This window comes from Carassius gibelio, chromosome A15 (genome assembly GCF_023724105.1).
Source record: "Carassius gibelio isolate Cgi1373 ecotype wild population from Czech Republic chromosome A15, carGib1.2-hapl.c, whole genome shotgun sequence".
Classification (NCBI taxonomy): Eukaryota; Metazoa; Chordata; class Actinopteri; order Cypriniformes; family Cyprinidae; genus Carassius; species Carassius gibelio.
This window is the reverse complement of record NC_068385.1, coordinates 14316759-14337747: the sequence shown is the minus strand read 5'-3', so window position 1 is coordinate 14337747 and position 20989 is coordinate 14316759. Positions and strand designations below refer to the sequence as shown.

Genomic DNA, 20989 nt, shown 5'->3' with positions numbered 1-20989 from the left:
ATATTATATTTAAATATATTATTATTTTTTTAACACTGATAATGATATGTTTCTGGATCATCAAATTTGCATATTGGATTCATGTTCTTGAGACAGAATACTAAATGTTTATATAAAAATCTTTTTTTTCAGCTTTTAAAAAATTGCTTATTACTGCATATTAACATGTTACTATAAACTGATTAAATCTGAGTATTAGATAGGACAGCAATTATCTGCCATTATCTATTATCTTTAGTATTTAATGCCCAAAAATGGGCAGTCTGTGATCGTATCTTCATCTGCTTTCTGGTCGAGATAATTGTGAGGAACCGGGAGGCCACAGAGACAATAACAGCACACTCACTATCAACCCGTATGGACTGACAGAGAGAATAGGCCCTTTAGTCACTTCAGCCGCCGATGAAAACATAATTCCTTCCTTCAGTCCCACACTGAGCTCAGATATTACTGAGCAATGACTGAGGCAGATCAAGCTATGAGGAGACGAGTGGGAAATCGTAAAAGCTGCTCATGTTTCTGGCTCCATAAAAAAAGATTTGTTCAGCGCATTGAGATTGTGATGGATTTTCCCATGTTGTCCTGGACAGCTCTTTTTGTTTAAGGCTTCTGAAAATGGCTCATTGTTTTGGCGGCGGTAGAGGCCCGTGGTGCAGGAGGCCCTGTGGAGATGCCAGGCTGCGCATTCACTCACCGGCAGCAGGCCGAAACGCATGGAGCGCAGCTCACCTGCATCAGGGGACTGAGGTGAGAGAGGGATCTCAGCACTTTACATGCCATTGTGTTGTCAAAAAATATTACTGTTATGCCAGTCATTGTTTGAATTGATTTCGTTCTAATTTTTGTTCTCCTTCCTTTCCAGGTGTTGAAATGGAGTGGATATGTGTTCCCCTTCTGCTTTTCAGTGGGATTCATTTCGGTTTTACACAGTTCAGTGGATTCAACTGTGATCCAAACTACCACAGCAGATTCCCTGGTAAGAAGAGCCAAATAAACAGTAATACATTACAGTTCAAAAGTGGGTAAGATCTGTGTTTGTTTGATTCGTGACAGAAAAGGCAAACAAAATGTTAAAACAGATTTCTGTTTAAAAAAAAAATGCTTTTCTTTTGCAAAAAGAAAAATTTTATTATTTGCAAAAAAAAAATGTGTCATGGTTTCCCCAAAATATTAAGCATTAATAATATATTTCTTGAGCAGCAAATCAGCATATTAGAATGATTTCTAGATCATGTGACACTGAAGACTGAAATAATGTCTGCTGAAAATTCAGCTTTGCCATCACAGAAATGAATTGCAATTTAAAAATATATAAAAATAAAAGTTTTTTTAAATTGTAATAATAGTTCACAATATCAACAACTACTGATTATTATTAGAAATTGTATTATTATTATTATTATTATTATTAATTTGACTCTATTTTATTTATTTATTATTATTATTATTTATTTTGTTATAAATAAAAATGATACCAACCCAAAACCTTTGAACAGAAGTGTAAACAAATCTATTTAGATAATAAATAATTTAGTAATCTTTTTAAAAAAAAAATATATAAATGCTTGTTTTTCCATTTGAATGTCCCTATACTAGAGGAAATGATTATATATAGAGAGGTCCAAAAGTTTAAGTCTGAAAATCTAGAATTTACAGTTTACAAGATCTGCTGTCAGAGGACTAAAACATTTTGAAATGAATAATAATATTTTTAGTCATAGTAATACTTTGCACTTACATTATCACACTGATATAATTTGTAATGAAAAGCGTGTGAAAAGAATTCTAAACTGACACAGTTCCTCTTTTTGACTCCACTGTATTTTATTGTAAGATCATGTTTAGTAAAGAATTCTGTCTCCAATTGTGACACATGTTATGAGGATTCATTTATTTATATTGTTTTGTTTTATTCCTCAAGGTGAGAGAGATATCAGCGTATACTGTGGCATTCAGACAATCACACTAAAGATTAACCTCTGTCCTGTGCTGTACTCTGGATACACTGATGCTGACTTGGCCCTGAACGGTCGTCATGCAGATGTCCAGTGCCGAGGCTTCATAAACAACAACACCTTCCCCACGGCTGTGCTCTTCAGTATCAGCCTGAGCACACTGGAGTCCTGTGGAAACACGCTGGAGGTGAGGGATGCATTCACTTACACACAAGACATGTTTTATTGGAATACTGTATATTTTAACTTGCATTAGCTTCACTTTTTGCTAAAAATGTACTTCCAGGCCATTTAAGCAGTAGATGAGATTGTTTTTTCATTGGAACAGACTTAGAGAAATGTAGCATTGCAACACTTGCTCACCAATGGATGCTCTGCAGTGGATGGGTGCCGTCAGAATGAGAGTCCAAACAGCTGATAAAAAAATCATAATAATACACAAATAAACCACACGTCTTCAATCCATCAGTTAACATCTTGTGAACATAGGCTTAAATCACGGGGCGGGTCGGGTCCAGGACCCCCCATCTGATGGTTGTCCCCCCTAAAATTATTATTAAAATCACGCTGTGTATTGTAAATAATAATGTTTTATACTTTAAATAATTGTGTTAAAATAAATGTTTTAGTCTCTCCTCCCTTGCCTCACAGTGCTTTGGTCCAAATGCCTGTTTTGCTCTTTTACATCACCCACACACACACAAACACACACACACACACACACACACACACACACACACACACACAGACAAGTCCGGTGAGAGAGACATCAATAGTTGAGGAACTCCAGTAAGTAAGGCTGTCGGCTATTTTATTCACTTAAAAGTCTCTTGAAGTGATTATTTTCTCTTTAATACGTGATGCCAATGTCTTTTTCAATGAGTCCACTATGTTAGTAATAGTACGTTACCTGCTTGACAGAAAGGGTTGCCAGGTGTTTACAACAAAACTAGCCCAAACTAACCGTGTTTTGAGTGGGGTCCCTCAGTAAAAATCTCATTCTTAGTGCTAAAATAACATAATTGGGGTCGCTTCAACCCGCGGTAGTAGTAGTACGGCCTTTCTCTGTGTATACATATCCTGAAAATTTTTATGTTTATTGTACTCTCAAATCAATATATTCAGATATATTTTTATGGATTGGTCTGATGTTTTTATCAGCTGTTTGGACAAATCTGTTGCGATGAGCAAACAAACTCATCTAATTCATTGATGGCCTGAGGGTGAGTACATTTTCAGCCAATTTTCATTTTTGGATGAACTGTTTTCTTTAACTGTGTATTACATAACATAACTGATATGTGATTTTAAAGAACACATTTGATTATACGATATAAAAAAAAAAAAATAATTCTCTCTAATCAGGTTTCTACATCTCAAAGCTTTAATGCATATGGGAACATCTCCAGGGTACAGATGGGTAATATATCGGGCTACATTGACACCCCAGACCCTCCAACTGTTATCAGCTACCTGCCAGGTCTGGTGTATAAATTCAGCTGCAGTTATCCTCTGGAGTACCTGCTCAACAACAGCCAGCTGGCAGCGTGAGTCTGTTTTCTGATGTAGCAACCTACTTCTACAACTATTTTAGTCAAAGAACTGTGCTGCATTTATCAGAATAATCAATGCTTTGCTGTAAACAGCCATAATATCTTGTTTTAATCTCAACCTCCTTTACCAGCTCATCTGCTACAATATCAGTGAAGGAAAATAATGGCACTTTCCTGAGCACTCTCAGTTTGGTGCTTTACAATGTGAGTGATCTCTGAAGTTCACCAAATAAAATGCATTTTAAAGTATGGCTGTGTAATGCAACACAATACATTCATACATTTTCTATACTATTTTTTATTACATGTTGTTGTTATTATTATTAAAAGTACTTTAAAAAGATTCACAATATTCATAAAAATACATAACATTTCTTACAATTTCAAAAACAAATGTATATAAAGAAATTAATTAAAATTATATTAATTTAAAATTAGAAAATTAGAAATTAATTAACTTAGAATTGCAAATTAAATTGGATTTATTGACTTAAAGGGGTCATATGATGCAATTTAAATTTTTCCTTTCTCTTTGGAGTGTTACAAAATCTTGAAGATCTGTAGAGTTGCAAAGACTAAAATAACAAATCCAAAGAGATATTTGCTAGTTTTGCGCATCGTGTCTGTCATGTCACTCTGTTCCTCTTTCGTGCTTGAACTGATGGTAAAACTATAAGGACATTATCGCTATTAATGGAAGGAGCATTACATTTCCAACGAGTGCTCGCAGTGTTCGGCCAATCACAATGCACTGGGTCAGTTGGCCAATCAGAGCAGACTGCACTTGTCGGAAGGAGGGGCTTTGTAGAAAACTACCTGAGAGAGGCGGGGCATAGAGGACCTACAATAATGTACAGTATTTGAAAACGAATGTGTCTTTTGAACATTAAAGCATGTCAGCACATTCTGTAACACCAAATACACCAAATAATGATCTTTACTAAAGCATCATATGACCCCTTTAATTATAAATGATTTCTCCTTAGGATCAATTATCAATTTCATGTTGTGGATGTGTACAAAAATGTGAACGTAGTTCTCAAACTTATATCAAAACGTAAAAATGGCATGTTGAAATGAAGACTGGCGTAGACCACCATCACAGCACCTCATTTTCTTTGTCTCATATTTGACAGGACTCAACCTTCAGTCAGCTGATCTCTATACCAATGTCCGGCCTGTCCTTGAAGACTCATGTGTTTGCTGCAGTCAAGGCTACAAATCTGGACAGGAGGTATATATCATACAGAGAAATGGATGTTTTATTATAAACTCATTATTGAAACACTTCACAGTATTTTAAGTTTGTGAAGGCAGATTACAATAAACTATGACAATTTACTAGTATAAATAATATTTGGGTAAATCTAATAGAGAATAGAGGGTAGAATAGAGGGTAGATCTTGAGCCCCTATTAACTTTTTTTTTTTTTTTTTGCTTGCGATTAGAGGATTTGATTCCCATTAATAGCAGAAATGACTGTTTTCCCCCACAGGTGGAATGTTCTGATGGATCACTGTTACGCAACCCCCTCTGGGAACCCTAATGATGGGATACGCTATGACCTTTTCTTTGGGTAATTGAGTATTTTCTGAAATGATGTGCACATTAACTCGGTGAGTCTTCATTACCTGCTCAACTATGCAATGCACAAAGGCCTTTTAGAAGAAATCACTTGTGTGTGCGTGCACGGTTGCAATTTTGTTTGAGTATGACTGAAGATAATTTATTTATCTGTAGGTTTAAGCAGATTTATAGAGGCTTTATTTTTGTGGGGGTTTAAATAGGTGCTACAAGGATCCACAGACCACTGTATTCGAGAACGGGAAAAGTCAAATGGGCCGCTTTGCGTTTGAGGTTTTCCGTTTTGTGAAACATAAGAACCAGAAGATGTCCACTGTGTTTCTGCACTGTATCACAAAGCTGTGTAGAGCAGATGACTGCACAATACTAATTCCGGTAAAACGTCATAATGTTGAAATATTTGATGGTTATTTATATATGTACAAACTGAAAAAGGGCTGACTGTAATATCTCTCCTGGCAGATCTGTGGAAAACGCAGGAGGAGAGACACTGTGGATGAACATGTGGTATCAGGTTCATCCTCAGGGGATGCCGTCATTACCGCAGGGCCTATAATCACTAGGAGGGGTGAGAGTCATCCTCAGCTTTATAGTCCATTAAATGCACCGAAGAATAAGACAAATCAAATTGAATTTCCTTTAAAAGTTGTTACACAGTTTTTTGTTTATATAATTAAATTTAATAATGGTAGTAAAGTAAATGATCCTTTAGAATCATTCTAATATGCTGATTTGCTGCTGAAGAAACATTTCTTCTTATCAATGTTGAAAACAAGTTCTGCCGCTTAATATTTTTGTGGAAACCATGATACATTTTTTCATTCTTTGATGACTAGAAAGTTTTTATTTGAAACATTATCAGATCAATTTAATGCATCCTTGCTGAATAAATGTATTACAATCTTTTAAAAAATCTTACTAAATGTGTGTTTATGTATACATACAAATGTTAAATAGTCATATTTTAATAAACCATACAAAAATCCATATTTTCATTTCTGTGAGACAACATCACCCTGTGATATATAATATGTTTTTAAGATATATTAAAAAACGAGTTGTAGTTGATCTCACAGACCTCACACACCTCTTGGTACACAGTATGATCATGATAATAATCAATGGCTAGTTTTTCTAAACATGACAACAAAATCAATAACAACATGGTGCAAAAGCAAACAGTAAAACAAGGCAAACTTATTAATTATTCATGCCCCAGTGTATGTAATGTTAAGAAGATTTTATGTATTTAGTTGTACCTTTGAGAGTGAATTTTTTTTACATTTTTAGATACCTTTTAATTAAATTCAAATGTAGAATTTGCTTAATATTTTCAATTTAATGCTTGAGATGTAATTGATGTAATTCAGTCTATTTACCACAAAAACTAAAATCACATACATCTTGCTTTTTTTCTTTAGATGAATCTCCAGTCAACAATTCACAACTTGGTAAGATGTTTCTTAAGAGGGGAAAAAAAGATTAAGTAGCCTGCAAAATGTTCTTCATTAGTAGACACCCCAAATACCCCAAATACCCCAATCCCTCCCCACAGTGTCCTTTCTGTGAGACATCAGCTCTGTTTTCACATTGAAACAATGGAAAACAGTATCAAGTTCTGCAAATGAGATTAATGACAACTGTGGTTTACAGAACTATCCTGTCTGATTTTGACCCCATTCTCCCCCACAATCCTCTGCTGACCCCCGCTCCCCCCTCTCTGTGCCCCTGCAGTGAGCGGATCCTCGCAGCATCTGAATGCTGTAACCAGTGCCTTGATATCAGGTGTGTCTGTGTTAGGTGTGACGTGCCTGGGCCTCTTCGTCCTCTTCCTCAGGCTGCTCAGGAAGCCCAGCCCTTCTGGTCTGACAGGGGTCTGGAACCCCAGCTTCAGATGACCATGACGTCCCAATCCAGAGTGCCCTGAGATACACCACAAAATTGGCATTGGGCGGCTTTGTCAAACAAGTTTTCTCATTTGAATTTATATTAATCTGATAGTCCCTTTTAAAATACCTCAGTTTGTTACTGTCCGTTTCAGGGTCTGTGATCCTTTATGTCTTGAAGTGCAGAGCACAAAACAAATGTAGATTGTTCACATATAGATGTCAGATTATTTGCTTGATGAATTATTGTTGATCTTTTGAACTGTGCATGTATGCGATGTATATGTGCAATGAGATAAGCAATGAATAAACATAAGAAAAATGAAACCGAGGCGTTCCAAATTAAATGTTAGTTGACAGCAACTGATTAGATTGAATACCACAAATACCGCATAATAAACAGTGATTTGTAATGCATTTTTGTTTAGCTTTACAAATGTAGGGGCATATCACAATTATTTTTGATTGGTAATAAACAGCACGCCACAGATGCTGTTAACCTGGACTATTTTTTTTTATTATTTGCATGATATAGTTTTAAATAGTGACATTAAATTGATATGCTCTTATCATTTTTTATTTTATTATTCATTGTAAATATGTACAACCTGATGTTTTTCCCAAACAGATTTTGTCAGCTGCACATAATTGAATGTTTTATTATAAAAATGTATCAAAATCAATGTCTCATTTCACTAATTTTATCATATATCTGCATTTGTATCAGTTTTATAGATCATTTTCAACATATTTGTATCTAAATTCAAACTCTAACAATCTTTTTGTTGACACAAAGCACCCGTTTAAATCTGCATCCTTTCTCTACATAATCCCAGATTACTGCGGGGCCTGCAGCGAGGTCAAAACCTAATAAAATCGGTTTATCTCCCTCTCATTTCTTATGTTCGCTTTGATCTTATGAAGTGTTGTTTTGCTACAATATTTAACTGAATACGTCATGGCCGGCGGCATCATATTATGATAAGTTCCATAATATTTTCCATGGTTTTATGTCCTTGACAATAGAAGAAGGCCAACACCCAACACCCTGATTTGACCCTAATTAGAAACTGTTGTCCTTCCCAGGTAGCTCAGCTGACAGGTTCATATTACAACTCCATTGGTATTTTCTAAGAATCTGTACTTCATTTTTACAGATTTCCCCTTATTAGCTGTTGATATGCTGTAGGTAAGAAGCACAGGAAGAACTCAAAACACTAAATTGTGGCTTACTTTCAAATGGATAGTTAGTTCACCCAAAAATTAACAGTTTTCCTTCATTTACTTCCCCTCATGTCATTCCAAACCTGAATGACTTACTTTCTTCTTTGAAACAGTTTGAAATATAATGAAAGACAGTGAAGTCCAGTGATGTTTTAGATTGCTTTGCCTTTCAAAATATGGACAAAAAACACTGAGACATTATTCCAAATATCTTCTTTTGTGTTCTACTATGAATCGCTTCAGCATATCCATTTGACAATCATTACCACAACTGCCAACCAGGTGTGTAGAAACCGTCTCTAAATGTGAGATTTTATGCAATGACCATCAAGATTTTATGGTAGCAAACCTCCTAAAAGGCATCCAAGGTCAGAGGTCAGACTGACAGACTTGTACTCTTGTGTTCAAAGAGAAGACGGGACCTCCCACATATTGTGTACTTCTTCAAAAAGAGTTTGTACCTAGTTTATTAAATTACATGTTAATATGTTTCAGGATGTATAAGGTGACAAGGACAGTGGTCATTGTTTATGGTCTAACTTTAAAGGTGATGTGTAAGGTTTCAAGGTTTGCCTCAAGGTAATGGTACCTTATCCACAAAAGTGAATTGTTCTTGAGAACTCAAGCAAGCATACCAAATGGCAAATGACCTTGTTTTGGCCCAATCCTGAGGAAGGACTCTAATTAAGTTCTTCTTCACACACATATGTGTATAAATAACAGACTGAAGCCTGTCCGAGTCAATCCAACAGAGACTTTGAGGAGATAAAGGATCTTAAACAGCAAGGATATCTTCAGAAGCGCTTCAAGATTTTCTTTCATTTAAAGAGTCATTTAATGGTCATTTTTGAACATTGATAAAGAGCAGATAGCTGACATGGCTTTACTCAGTCTGTTGATTTTGGGTGTGCTGGTTAAAGGCCACCTGGCTCTTACTCCTAATGATTGTGGGACTTCCTACAGGCGTCCAGGTAGGCCTATTGTCCTGCATGGTTATTCTCCAATAATTATTGTAACTGCTTTTAAAACAAAAATAACTAATCAGTTGTATAGGGAAGACATCAGGGTTCTTGTTTTTGTCTTACAGCGTACACCGACATCGCAGTGTTTTGCGGGACCGAGTCTATTAGTTTGGCCATCCAGGTGTGCCCGGTCATTTACACTGGATACAACGCGAGTTTGTTGATTCTCAATCGGGTCGCAAGTGACCCGTCGTGTCGGGGAACGCTGGATGAGACCGCAAATCCCCCGGTTGTGCGCTTCAACTTCCCCCTGAGACAATTAGACTCCTGCGGCAGTGTCTTCCGCGTGAGTATTAGTATATTTACATTAAATACTGAAATATTCTCTAGGCTACTTAAAAACACCAAACTGATCCCACTGTCTGGCAAGTTGAAAAGTGATTAGCAAACTAGCGAGGCTACCAAGAAGGGTCAGGTGTTTCTCTTACATAGGCTACTCATTGACAGCGTGTCAATATAGATAATTAGGCCTTGTTCCTTCCATTTGCTCTGTATTTTGATATCTCTCTCGCTCTTCAAGTCTAATTCATTTCGTTGTGTTCATTTGTAGACCACCAGTGCTCCAGGGACCGGCATCTTCTCGGACTTCTCTAACATCCAGACAGTTAACATCAGTGGGGTGGTCAGATCTTTCGACCCCACAATAGGAACAGTGACCTACAACGCCGAGCTGAGCTATTTTTACTCCTGTGCATATCCTCTGGAGTACCTGATCAACAATACACAAGTTGATGTGTAAGCTCCTTTAACTCTCTTAAAAGATTAGTTCTTCTGAAATAATAATGATAATACATCTTAAACCAGCCTAAGCTGGTTTCTCAGTCTAGTCAGAGTTTTAGTGAACTTTAGGACTGGCCCATGTTCTGGCTTACTCTTGTTAATCAACGAGGATGCATTAAATTGGTCGAAAGTGAGTGTAAAGAGTGTGTTTATAGTCATAAAAGAGTCTGTAATGAAAAATGAAAAATGTATCACGATTTCAACAAAAAGATGAAACTGTTTAAACTGTTTTCATTGATAATAATAAAAGTTTCTTGAGCACCAAATCAGTGTATTAGAATGATTTCTGAAGCATCACGTGACACCGAAGACTGGCGTAACGATGCTGAAAATTCAGCTTTGCCAACAAAGGAATGAATTACATTTTAAAATATATTAAACTAAAAAAATTATCATTTTAAATTGCAATAATGTTTCAAAAAGTCATTTATTTAATGTATTTTTGATAGATGCAGCTTTGGTGAATATAATAGACTTTAAAAAATAAATAAATGAATAACAAAACAGTAATGTAGGCTACAGTATTAAACATGCAGCTTGCTGACATTCTTACCTGAGTAGTGAATCACTATTTTCAAGGGCTCTAGCTATGCATCACTTGTAATCTTTATACCTCCCTCTTCAGGTCATCCTCCTCCATTGCAGTGATTGACAACAATGGTAGCTTCATCAGCACTTTAAGCATGCGGCTCTTCAAAGTAAATACCCCACGGGAGGAAAAAGTTTCCAAAATCTACAGCCTTTTCTATGCTATGTCATACTGTGTCCATAGCTTCATACTTTAATTGTGTCTCTAGGATATAAACTACACAACTCCACTCGTTATCCCTGCTCTTGGTGTTGAGCTCAGAACCAGAATCTACGTGCAAGTCATTGCAGCAAACTTGACTTCACAGTGAGGAACATTTGCTGATGTTTCTTCTAAGATATGCCTCCGTTAGTTAATGTAGAAATCGACTGATTCTGTCCTCCTCCTCCTCCACAGGTATCATGTTCTGCTGGATCGTTGTTATGCCTCTATCTCAGCCTTACCCACCAATTCAACCTTTTTCAACCTATTCGTCCCGTAAGTCTAAAACAAGGTCAAAAAAGGGTCGTTTTGAAATGTCAAGGAATTTTGAGTCATGTTACAAATAGCATTTATAATATAATTTATTTTACTTATTTCTTATATATTATACTTAAAATTATATAAAATTAATGTTTATTTAATAAAATACACATTTTAAGAATATATCACAATAAGAAATGTCTTTATAAGATTATTTTTAAAAACTTATTTTATATATCCCACATTTATAATAAATATTATAAATCAATAATATAACAAAAATAATTATTTTAAAGAATATTTCATCAATTTAAATGGTTGTTTTGGTCTCTATAAAACTTTTAATAATTTAATAATTAAATTATACATTTAATAATCTATAATTTCATAATTTTAATAATTAAATGTGTATAATTTAATTTAAAAAAACATATTTTTTATAACAAAAATAAAATTGAATTAAAAAAAATTAACTGACATAACATTTCATCAATTACAAATTACATGAGTCAGAAACAAAGCCACAAAGCCATGGAAATTCATGGGTCAACTAGTTCTGTAACTTGAAATGTTCTCCTTTTCTTAAAGGTGCTCGCAGGATCAGATGACCACCATGTTGGAGAATGGAAACAGTCAGAAGGCTCGCTTTAGCTTCCCGGCCTTCCGCTTTGTCGAGCAGCAGAACCAGACCATTTCCACCTACTACCTCCACTGCATCACCAGACTTTGTGAAACCAGCACTTGCGCCCAGTTCATGGTACTGTACCACACGTTCCTCAAACTAGCCTATAAGACTACAAAAATGGGGGTCTTAACTGAAACATCAGATAAATGTGTCCTGCTTTGTTTAACCCTCATCCATTTTCATTGACCAGCAATGCAACAGGAGGAGGAGACGAGACACGCAGACAGCGACAATAAAAGATGGCGTCTCGGACACCACCCTCATCACCTCAGGACCTATTAGGACTCAAGCAGACACATGTATGGATCTCTTCTACCTCACTGTCCTTGTCATAATATATAATAGTAATAGAAAAAAAACATTTTATGCAGAAGTTATTTTAAGACACATAAATGTGGCTAAATGATAATAACTGCAAACTGTTCTTTCTTTCAGCTCCTGGCACTAAGGAAGCAGGTAAGCCTCTCTCGTTAATTTGATTCATTTACAGAAGACAGGTCATTTTTGGTAATGACATGCTGTCTCTTGTATTCTTGTACAGCCCAGAGCAGCGCACAGAAGGCCAGTGGTAATGGGGCATCTGTAGGACTGGGCATCGCTCTGGCCGTCCTCGTCATTGTGGGCACCGTTGCTGCCCTCATGGCCGTATCATTTTACCGCAAACTCAGGATGCTGCGTTAACGTTCCGTGATCCCAGAGTTCTTTTCATGTAGGACCAATACAACAGCACTGGTGGAGGTGGGAACTAGGGATCCATTTGATTAATATCTGACTTTTAAATTAAAAAGCTTTGTCGGCATAGCAGACAACACGATTGTCATTTGAAATGCAAATATTGCAACCAAAAAAAATATATATATTATATAATAACTTATATACTTAAGACGCAAAGTTTAAATGAGCTACATTTCATTTTAAAACAAACATGTATGAGAAGGAGGTGTGAGAAGGAGGATTACAAAGGCAGCAATGGTTTTAAAAGGATTTCTGTGCAGATAAATAATTTTAGCCATTTAAAACTGTTCAGTGTAATGGATCTGTGCTCAAGTTGTGCTACATTAAAGCAAGATTCCAAGGCTTTAGGATTGACAGCTTTAAAAGAACAGGTGACAACAACAAAAAATATTTAATAAAGTCATTATAACAGCTGCATGAAGAGCCTTGCTTTGATTTGAGCAAACTTGTTATTATCAAGGAAGAAAAGTTTCATTTTGGAAAAGGAATTATGCATATGCAATGTGTTGCGTAATGAGAGAGTTGTCTTGTGAAACATGTTTGTTTGTATTTGTTGAGTTTTTACTTTTATTGCATGCAATGTGATTAATAAAGGCTTGTAGGATTGTGAGAACAGTCCGAGTTCCTTTCCTGTTAAAACGCAGCACCACTAGCGGGAGGCTCACCATGGTTTGAAAAAACTCATTGGCTAGAAACCCTGGTTTAGTCTTGATGCAAAAGTGGGGTTTCTTTATGGTTGTCTTGGTTTATTTTACAAAACACTTTTTAAGGGTATTTTTATATAGTTTTCTGCCACCCCACTCCAAAGAGTCCAAATTAAAGTGGAGTCTCAAAGTACATTATCTTTATGTACATATAGGGCCTACATACTTTATATAAATTCGTTTTTTAGTGGTTTAAAATGTTTCAGTAACTACAAAAGTTACAAGCTATTCAATATTTGTATTTGTATTCTCCTATTGTCTTTATTTTAGATACATTATTTTGCAATGTGGAACAAGGATGCCATCTTTTACGCATTCAGCTTCAGACTCATGCAATTGTTCTCATGCCATACATTTTTTAAAAAAGGGCAAAGAGTCTGTTAATGCGCCGACAGACAAAATGAGGCATATCATCAGTTTTTCCCAAAAAAGAAATATAAAAAGACTACATACAGTATTTTGTAATATTGTATAAAATAACTATTTAAATAAATCAGAAATAAATAATAAATGCCCCACCCCCCTCAGAATTTGGCATTCCTGTCGTGGAAAAAATGACTGGGATGAGACGGGGCAGAGGATCTTCAGAGGATGCGGGTGTGACCTTATTAGTTAGAAAGAAAGATGACTTCATTTCAGTTGCAGCGCAATGCGCTAATTACAATGGCTAAAAGTAATATGTGAGCGGTGATTTATTGTGTTGTAATGGAATTCTCTATAATGCGATTTGATGTAATGTTTAATTGCATGGCGGGGTTAATCTAATTATGGAGAAGATATATTTAAAATAGACAAGTAGTGTCATTTTGAGAGATGGAGTTTGCAAGAAATTACCAGACAGGAGAGGAATCATGAAACATTGATGCACTGCACCATTTCCAGACAGATGGGCCTATCTGCTGCTGTCCATCTCTGGAGACTGTGTAAAACGTAAGCAGTGAATGAAACAATAAGTCTGTTAGATACTGTGCAAAATTGCTATGAGGTGTTTTATTTATTTATTTATTTATTTATTTATTGGCAAGATAATGGCAATTGTTTTGTTCTGGGTATGAGGAAATTGTAAAAATCAGCTGCTGGAAAATTAATACGTTTTAACCAAACAAAATATTAAGGGCAAAATCCCCAGATGAAGAGCCCTAGACTGAATAACAATGTGAATGAAGAGTCCTCACTGAAAACAGCCTGTAGTTTAAGACCAGAGTTAATCAGATTTTGAGAGATTTATTTATTTATTTTTAATCTCACATTTCCATTGATGTTTAAGTTTCTGAGTGCATATATATATATATATATATATATATATATATATATATATATATATATATATATATATATATATATATATATATATAGAGAGAGAGAGAGAGAGAGAGAGAGAGAGAGAGAGAGAGAGAGAGAGAGAGAGAGAGAGAGAGAGAGTTTTATGACATTACTGTTCACTAAGTTCAGTTACTCTTCAGTAAGATTTTTATTTTAATGTTTTAAAAAGTCTCTTATTCTACATTTATTTGATAAAAAATATATTGTGAATAATATTGTGATATTACATTTAAATACATTTACTATTTAAAAATAACTGTTTACTATTGTAATGTTTTATGTGTATTAATTCTATGCCAGTCTACTGTGTCATAGGATCAATCAGAAGTCATTAGAATATGCTATTTTTTTTTTTTTTTTTTTTTTTTTTTTATCTTCAGTGTTGAAAGCAGTTGTGCCGTAGCTGGGGTTTGCGGGGGGGCCCAGTGCAGGTTGTACCAGAGGGCCCTGTTTGAAACTTTTAATTTGTTTAATTTGTATGTTCGCCCTATTTATTTTCAGGTTTGTAGGTGGTACAAAACATAAATAATCAAATGTGAAATAGCACTGCATAGTCTTCACTTTAAAATTAAATATACAGTCGAAACAAAAATGTATTCAGAGACCTTTAACATTTCTCACATTGTCACAGTTTATTTGCTATACTTTAGATAATGGTAACAAAATATGACAAGAAGAGTTAACAAATGAATCTTGATAATGTCAGATAACTTTGATAGAAAGGTATGTAATGGATTACAATTAACCGATAATTCAGACAACTGTTAGTATTAAAAATTAATTACTATTAATATTAACTATCAATACTTTTTGACCAATTGCCAAGCAATGCTTAATTTTGCTCAGTCTGTGGTGTAAAAAGGTTTCATTAGCAATTAAAGAAAAAACACTTAGGCCAAAACATAGTCAGGTCAAAGTGTCTAAATATTTTTGGTCCCAATTATTTATTTATTTTTAATCAGTTTTACTGGTAGTCCACTGTATGAAGATTTTTTTGGGGTATAATATGTCACAGTTTACTTTATTTTGTGATCCTCACTTAAATAAACGATAATGCCCTGCACCCATTGTGAAAAATATATAAAAAATTATAACCTGTGTTTGAATATAACGAAGCCCGCACATGACATGCAGGAAAAAATATTAGGATAAATCGTTTGCACTAGGCTAATAGGGCTTGGGTGTCGTGATGTCATTACTTGGCGTGGCCGCCACGTTGACAGCCTCCTTTACTGCTACTCGGGCTACTGCGCAGTGTTTAGATATACTCCCTCTCATTCGTGTTTTAATTTGATTAATTAAAAATCTATTTCAACCATGGTAAACCGTTGCTGTATTGTGGGGTGTAATAACGCAACATATAATCGCCATGGGAAAAATAAAATGAGAATGGATTAACTTTACACCGCTTTCCTGCTTGGAGGCGCGACCACGGAGACCATAACATATGAATATTAATTTATATAGCTTAAGTCAATATTGAAAATAAGGCAAAAGTGCGGCAGCAAGTCTCCGTCGGTACTCCACTATTTAATAGTTAATAGTGTTAATACCGTTAATAGTGCCGATTTTGTCCACATACCAGTCCCTGGCATCCATATTTAGCGTATCCCTATAAATCCCACAACATTTTCACGATTTTAACATCTTTTTTTCTTTCTCTCTACTCATCTCTTCTCGTTCAACTTGCTGTATGTTTACATTCGTGAGGCTAGCAACAGGGCCGCCACGTCCCAGAATGCAACTCGGCGCCCAAGCCCTATTAGTAAATTGTGCTCTCAATTTATAAATCGAGTGAACGAAATAGTAAATCGAGGGAACGCAAAAGTAAATCGAGTGAACGCAATAGTAAACAGAATAGTAAACGTTTTAGTACATTGAGGGAACGAATTAGTAAATCGTGCAAACGAGGCAACGGTGTCCGCTCATGATGCCCCCGACGCGGCGGTGTCAGCTTATGAATCCCCCGAGGTGGCAGTGGCCATTCATAAGGCTCCAGAGGCGGCAGTGTCTGCTCACTGTTCCCCTGAGGTGACGGCAGCGTCCGCTCTCAGTTCCCCCTAGGTGGCGCCATCCGCTCTTGGTTCCCCTGGGGCGAACCTTTCTTCCTCTTTTTCCAGGTCCTCTTCCACTACACAGGCCTGGCCCTCCATCCCTCCCCCTGATCCACCTCCGTTCCGCCTCCCTCTATGATTTTTTACTTTGGAGTGTCTGGAATCCACTCCTTAAGGGATGGGTTCTGTCACGGTCTTCTGTGAGTGTTGTTGTTGTTTTTTTGTTGCCATGTGCTTTTGTCCTGTCTCTTTTCTTACCCCGCCTATCTTGTTACCTCATCATTGTTTTAGTTGCTACACCTGTGTTTCTCCCTTGCTCCCGGACTCATTTACCTTCACTCTGCACACCTGTCTCTCAATCACACACACAGCTGTTGCTCATTGTCATGGACTATATATTCTCGTCTCACACACCACTCTGTCTGGCTGTATTAATTGTTATTTGTTACTGGTGTCTTGCGGTTGCTTCTGATCCTGATCTTGTCTTTATTAACTGTTCTGTTTTGTTTTTCCCTTGTTTGATTTTGGTTTTTTTCCAATTAAAAGATTCTTCCTTGCATTTGGACCTAGACCCTGTTCTTTCTTTGCCGGCTCGTAACAGACACATAGAAGGACGTTCAAAACCAACAAACACTGACTGAAAGGACTAGGGCTTTTAACCACAGGATAATTGGGGAAGAACTAAACACACCTGGAATCAAATAAACACAATCAACGGGAGATAGAAACTGTGTCACAGGGAGCAAACATACACACAGACCGGTTCATAACTGAGGTGGAGACGGAGAGCCAACGAGCCAGGGTGATGCAGAGGATCCAGGGGGTCAGGGTGGAGCTGAGGGCTCTGGCAACCGAGGCAGAGATCCAGGGATCCAGAGATCCACGGTGGAGCCAAAGCGACTGAGGACCAAGCTGGAGCTGGTGGGAGGATAGAGCGACAAGGCAAAGCCAGAGCAGAGGAGTCCAGTGGCAATGGTGGGTCGATGCCCAACCAAGGCAGAGCCGGAGGGATGATGGAGCCCAGTGGAGCTGATGGATAGATGGGTGATGGTGGAGGCAAGGTGGATCCACTTGGTCTACGGGCTGAGGCAGAATTCGGGCCTCGGAGGCTGGAGGTGGAGGTGAGAGATACTCCGACCCCAGCGACTCTTGAAGATGGCATTACCTCTGGGCTCGCACCGTAATGATGGTGGGCTGAGGATGAGCAGAGGGGCTGCCAGATGACAGCAGTGAAGGAGGCAGGAGAGGGTGGGCATTTTCGAGGACCGGGCACTGGAGGGTGGTTTCTAGGAGCAGGCACTGGAGGGGCACTCTAATTGAGTGACAATGTCTGGTGTCTTTCTCCCTCATGGTGGGCTCTGTAGCCGGCTCTCACACCTGGTCTAATGGGTTGTGCTCAACCTCTGCTCAGTCGCTAGGCTTTGCTCTGGCTCAGGGATGGGAAATGGCTGTCCATCATCGATGGGCACGGGTTGATGCTCCATACCATGGGGAGATGGTGGCCGATAATCAGACTGGCGTCGTAGAATGCACAGAACACATCGTCCGGGTAGTTGGTGAGGCTTGCCAGGACCAGGAACAGTCTGGTGTGGCCCTCGAGTGTATTTCTCCTCTTGCTCCATCAGGAGGAGGATGTATTCAAGGCAAATGTTTAAATCTTGCTTGGTTCAACGAGTAGTGTAACTCTATTTAGATGCTTAAAGGCTGCTTGGATAATGAAATCATGTTTATCGTCAATGTAGCAATTCATATTTAAAGTCATGAATTACACAGGAAATGCCACCCAATTTTTTGGCAATCAGACTATTATTTAAATTTTTTTATCTCAGATTGCTCTGATTTTAGACACCAGCAGGGTGTAGTTTTACCAGGACAAACTGCATCAGTGGAATGCCGTGCCATTTAAGCAGTAAGAGATAGGATGGTTGAGTGTGTCCTGTAGCATACCCCCTGCTGAGCACAGACCAGCCCCGAACACACGTCTACCGACCTGCTTCAGCTGTAGGGAAGCTGCTAATCTTTCATAATTCATTACAGGGGACCGAGACACAATGCTTGCTGCCTACAGCCTGTGTTATGATGTAAATAGTGTTGCATTATGCATAGGATGCATTATTTTCTCTGCTTCAGACCGAGCGACAGTCTGGCCTCTGAATCACTGAGTGAGTGGCAAAGAGGACAAATGTCAATTTGTATTTAGGTGACCCAAATGATTTGTGAAAATGCTACTCACAACCAACACGCCAGGTCAGCATGAAACTGTCACCACACTGAATTCTACACAAGGATAGACATGTTATTAAACCAAAGAGATAAAACTAAAAAGGTCTCATTGTGTTGAAGAAAGAATAATGTGTGTATATGAAGAGTTTTATATATGAAGAGTTCCGATGCAAAAGCCTCTAAGTGCCATTTTTTCTAAAATGAGCATTTTTATCAGGTTCCTATGTTTATGTTCAGTTATTTTACTTAAATGGAAATGAAAGGAGCCTATTCATTGCCGTTAAAGTGAAATTACTGAAACTACACATAAGAGCCTTATATGTTTCATTGGAATAGATTTTAGAGGAATAGAAATTAAAATGTGCTTATTTTTAATTTGTTTGTTTTTTCATAGGAATCGATTTGGAGAAATTTAGCATGTCATCACTTGCTCACCAATGGATCCTCTGCAGTGAATGTACTTATCCATATATACTTATTTTTTATTACTGTTTTCGCTTGTAAATGGTGCTAGATCTATATATTTCTCTTCTGATTCAGACAAGCAATATGGATCAACACTGTCTCGATATGGATGATGTATTTGTTTCTTACAAATATCCAGATTTTTGCCTCACAAGATGATAATTGATGGACTGGAGTTGTGTGGATTATTGTGATGTTTTTATCAGCTGTTTAGACTCTCATTTTGACGGCACCCATTCACTGCAGAGAAATCATTGGTGAGCAATTGAGTACATTTTCAATAAATTTTCATTTTGCAGTGAACTATTCCTTTAATTTTTGGAAGCTTTAAAGCTGAAATTGTATTCATTTAATAATTTATGAACTCTACAACATTGATACTGCTATTTATTTATTTATTTATTTTTATTGTTAAGCTGCTTTGAATCAACCTGCATTTTATATTGCGCTACATAAATAAATGTGACTTTATTTGACTTGGAATAATATGAGGGTGAATAAATAATGACAGATTCTTCATATCAGAACAAATTTAGAGTAACATAAAACTGTCTTCAGGCAAAAATAGCCTAAATCCTGTTGACTCCTTCCAACATCCTTCTCCTACATAGTAAGAATACATAGTTCTGAGCAATAACTCATGCAGTCATTGTGAGTCACTCAATACAAGTCTTTCCAGTTCACAAAGGAGCTTAGACACTCTTCTGTTTTGAGGAATGAAGGGATCTGAGCACTTTGACAAACCACTTCATTAAATATTTATAGCCTCAAGAGATGCAAAGACATTTCAGTTCAGAATACAAAAACCTGTATTGTCCAGCAAACTCAGTAAGAATATGTGCTCCATATTAAAGAGTTTCTTTCAGATGCTGTAGTTTTACTCCTGTTTGTCGTCACAAAGGTTTAGATTTAAATTCTGCAAGCGGAAATTCTGTCTACATGGACTTACTGTATGAACGCTAGCTAATAATTCTAATGTTTGTAAGGGACACTGTGAATGTGAAAGACAGGGAGGGGTGTTTCGTGAATTACAAGTGACAGTATCTGGGCAGATCTTTGGCTGTGGATATGTTTGGGGTTGCAAAATTTGGAGCGGTTTGACCCCGCTTGGAATGAGACCATGTCTGAAAGTGCAAAGCACTTTTTTTTTGTCTGAAAAACTGCCTGAGGGCTTGTGATATTCAGTCAATGGCATGAAAAGATCTCAAACAGACTTCAATAACTCCACAACAGAGACCTGCAAAGATTTACAAACCCAACAGGACGAAACACGCTCAGAAGAACCAACATATGCATCTTCTTTAATCTTTACAACATTTTTCATTCTGTATTTCCTAGTGAGTATGCAGTGTTATAATAGTGTTGTTTATAGGCCATATAACATAATATATACATTTGTAATTGTACTAGAAAAATATTTTTTATTACTTTTTATTTGTATATTTTCATATTTCACCATATTAATTTAGTTGTCACTATTATTTATAAAAATATCGCTTTAATACATTTTTATTTCAGTTTTAGTTATTTTAGTCATTCAACTTCATTCAGTTAACTTTCATTTAAGTTTTTCATCTAATACTTTTTTTCAGCTTCATTTCCCAAAACAATGTTTAATAGTTTTAGTAATATCAACACTGTATATTGAACATCCTCAGATCCTGCACAGTCTCTGCTCTGTTTAGTTTCTTTCTCACTGCTTTCTAAAGCAAAAAATGAATTCCAGAATTATCATTAAAAAAAAT

The 20989-nt window shown here is 36.8% G+C and overlaps 2 protein-coding genes across 2 annotated transcripts; both read left to right on the top strand.

Annotated features, from left to right (window-relative positions):
* The first annotated feature begins 318 nt into the window (after positions 1-318).
* Positions 319-7801, top strand: zpld1b (zona pellucida-like domain containing 1b). The gene is made up of 11 exons (XM_052617165.1): positions 319-747; positions 863-976; positions 1922-2142; positions 3321-3502; positions 3640-3712; positions 4645-4742; positions 5004-5084; positions 5296-5467; positions 5555-5660; positions 6514-6543; positions 6827-7801. Exons 2-11 carry the CDS (start codon positions 871-873, stop codon positions 6988-6990), a joined length of 1233 nt encoding a protein of 410 aa, XP_052473125.1. The 5' UTR covers positions 319-747; positions 863-870; the 3' UTR covers positions 6991-7801.
* Positions 7802-8963: 1162 nt separating this feature from the next.
* On the top strand, positions 8964-12664 carry si:ch211-229d2.5 (zona pellucida-like domain-containing protein 1). The gene is made up of 9 exons (XM_052617305.1): positions 8964-9173; positions 9290-9510; positions 9775-9959; positions 10630-10702; positions 10802-10899; positions 10990-11070; positions 11644-11812; positions 11931-12062; positions 12287-12664. Exons 1-9 carry the CDS (start codon positions 9080-9082, stop codon positions 12419-12421), a joined length of 1188 nt encoding a protein of 395 aa, XP_052473265.1. The 5' UTR covers positions 8964-9079; the 3' UTR covers positions 12422-12664.
* Positions 12665-20989: the final 8325 nt, after the last annotated feature.

Bases quoted from the DNA above. Each gene is read 5' to 3' on its own strand.
- si:ch211-229d2.5 (XM_052617305.1), top strand. From the start codon at position 9,080: ATGGCTTTACTCAGTCTGTTGATTTTGGGTGTGCTGGTTAAAGGCCAC. The intron at 9,174-9,289 runs GTAGGCCTATTG...TTTGTCTTACAG, and splicing joins GACTTCCTACAGGCGTCCAG to CGTACACCGACATCGCAGTG. The intron at 9,960-10,629 runs GTAAGCTCCTTT...CTCCCTCTTCAG, and splicing joins AACAATACACAAGTTGATGT to GTCATCCTCCTCCATTGCAG.
- zpld1b (XM_052617165.1), top strand. From the start codon at position 871: ATGGAGTGGATATGTGTTCCCCTTCTGCTTTTCAGTGGGATTCATTTC. The intron at 5,468-5,554 runs GTAAAACGTCAT...CTCTCCTGGCAG, and splicing joins ACTGCACAATACTAATTCCG to ATCTGTGGAAAACGCAGGAG. The intron at 5,661-6,513 runs GTGAGAGTCATC...TTTTTTCTTTAG, and splicing joins GCCTATAATCACTAGGAGGG to ATGAATCTCCAGTCAACAAT.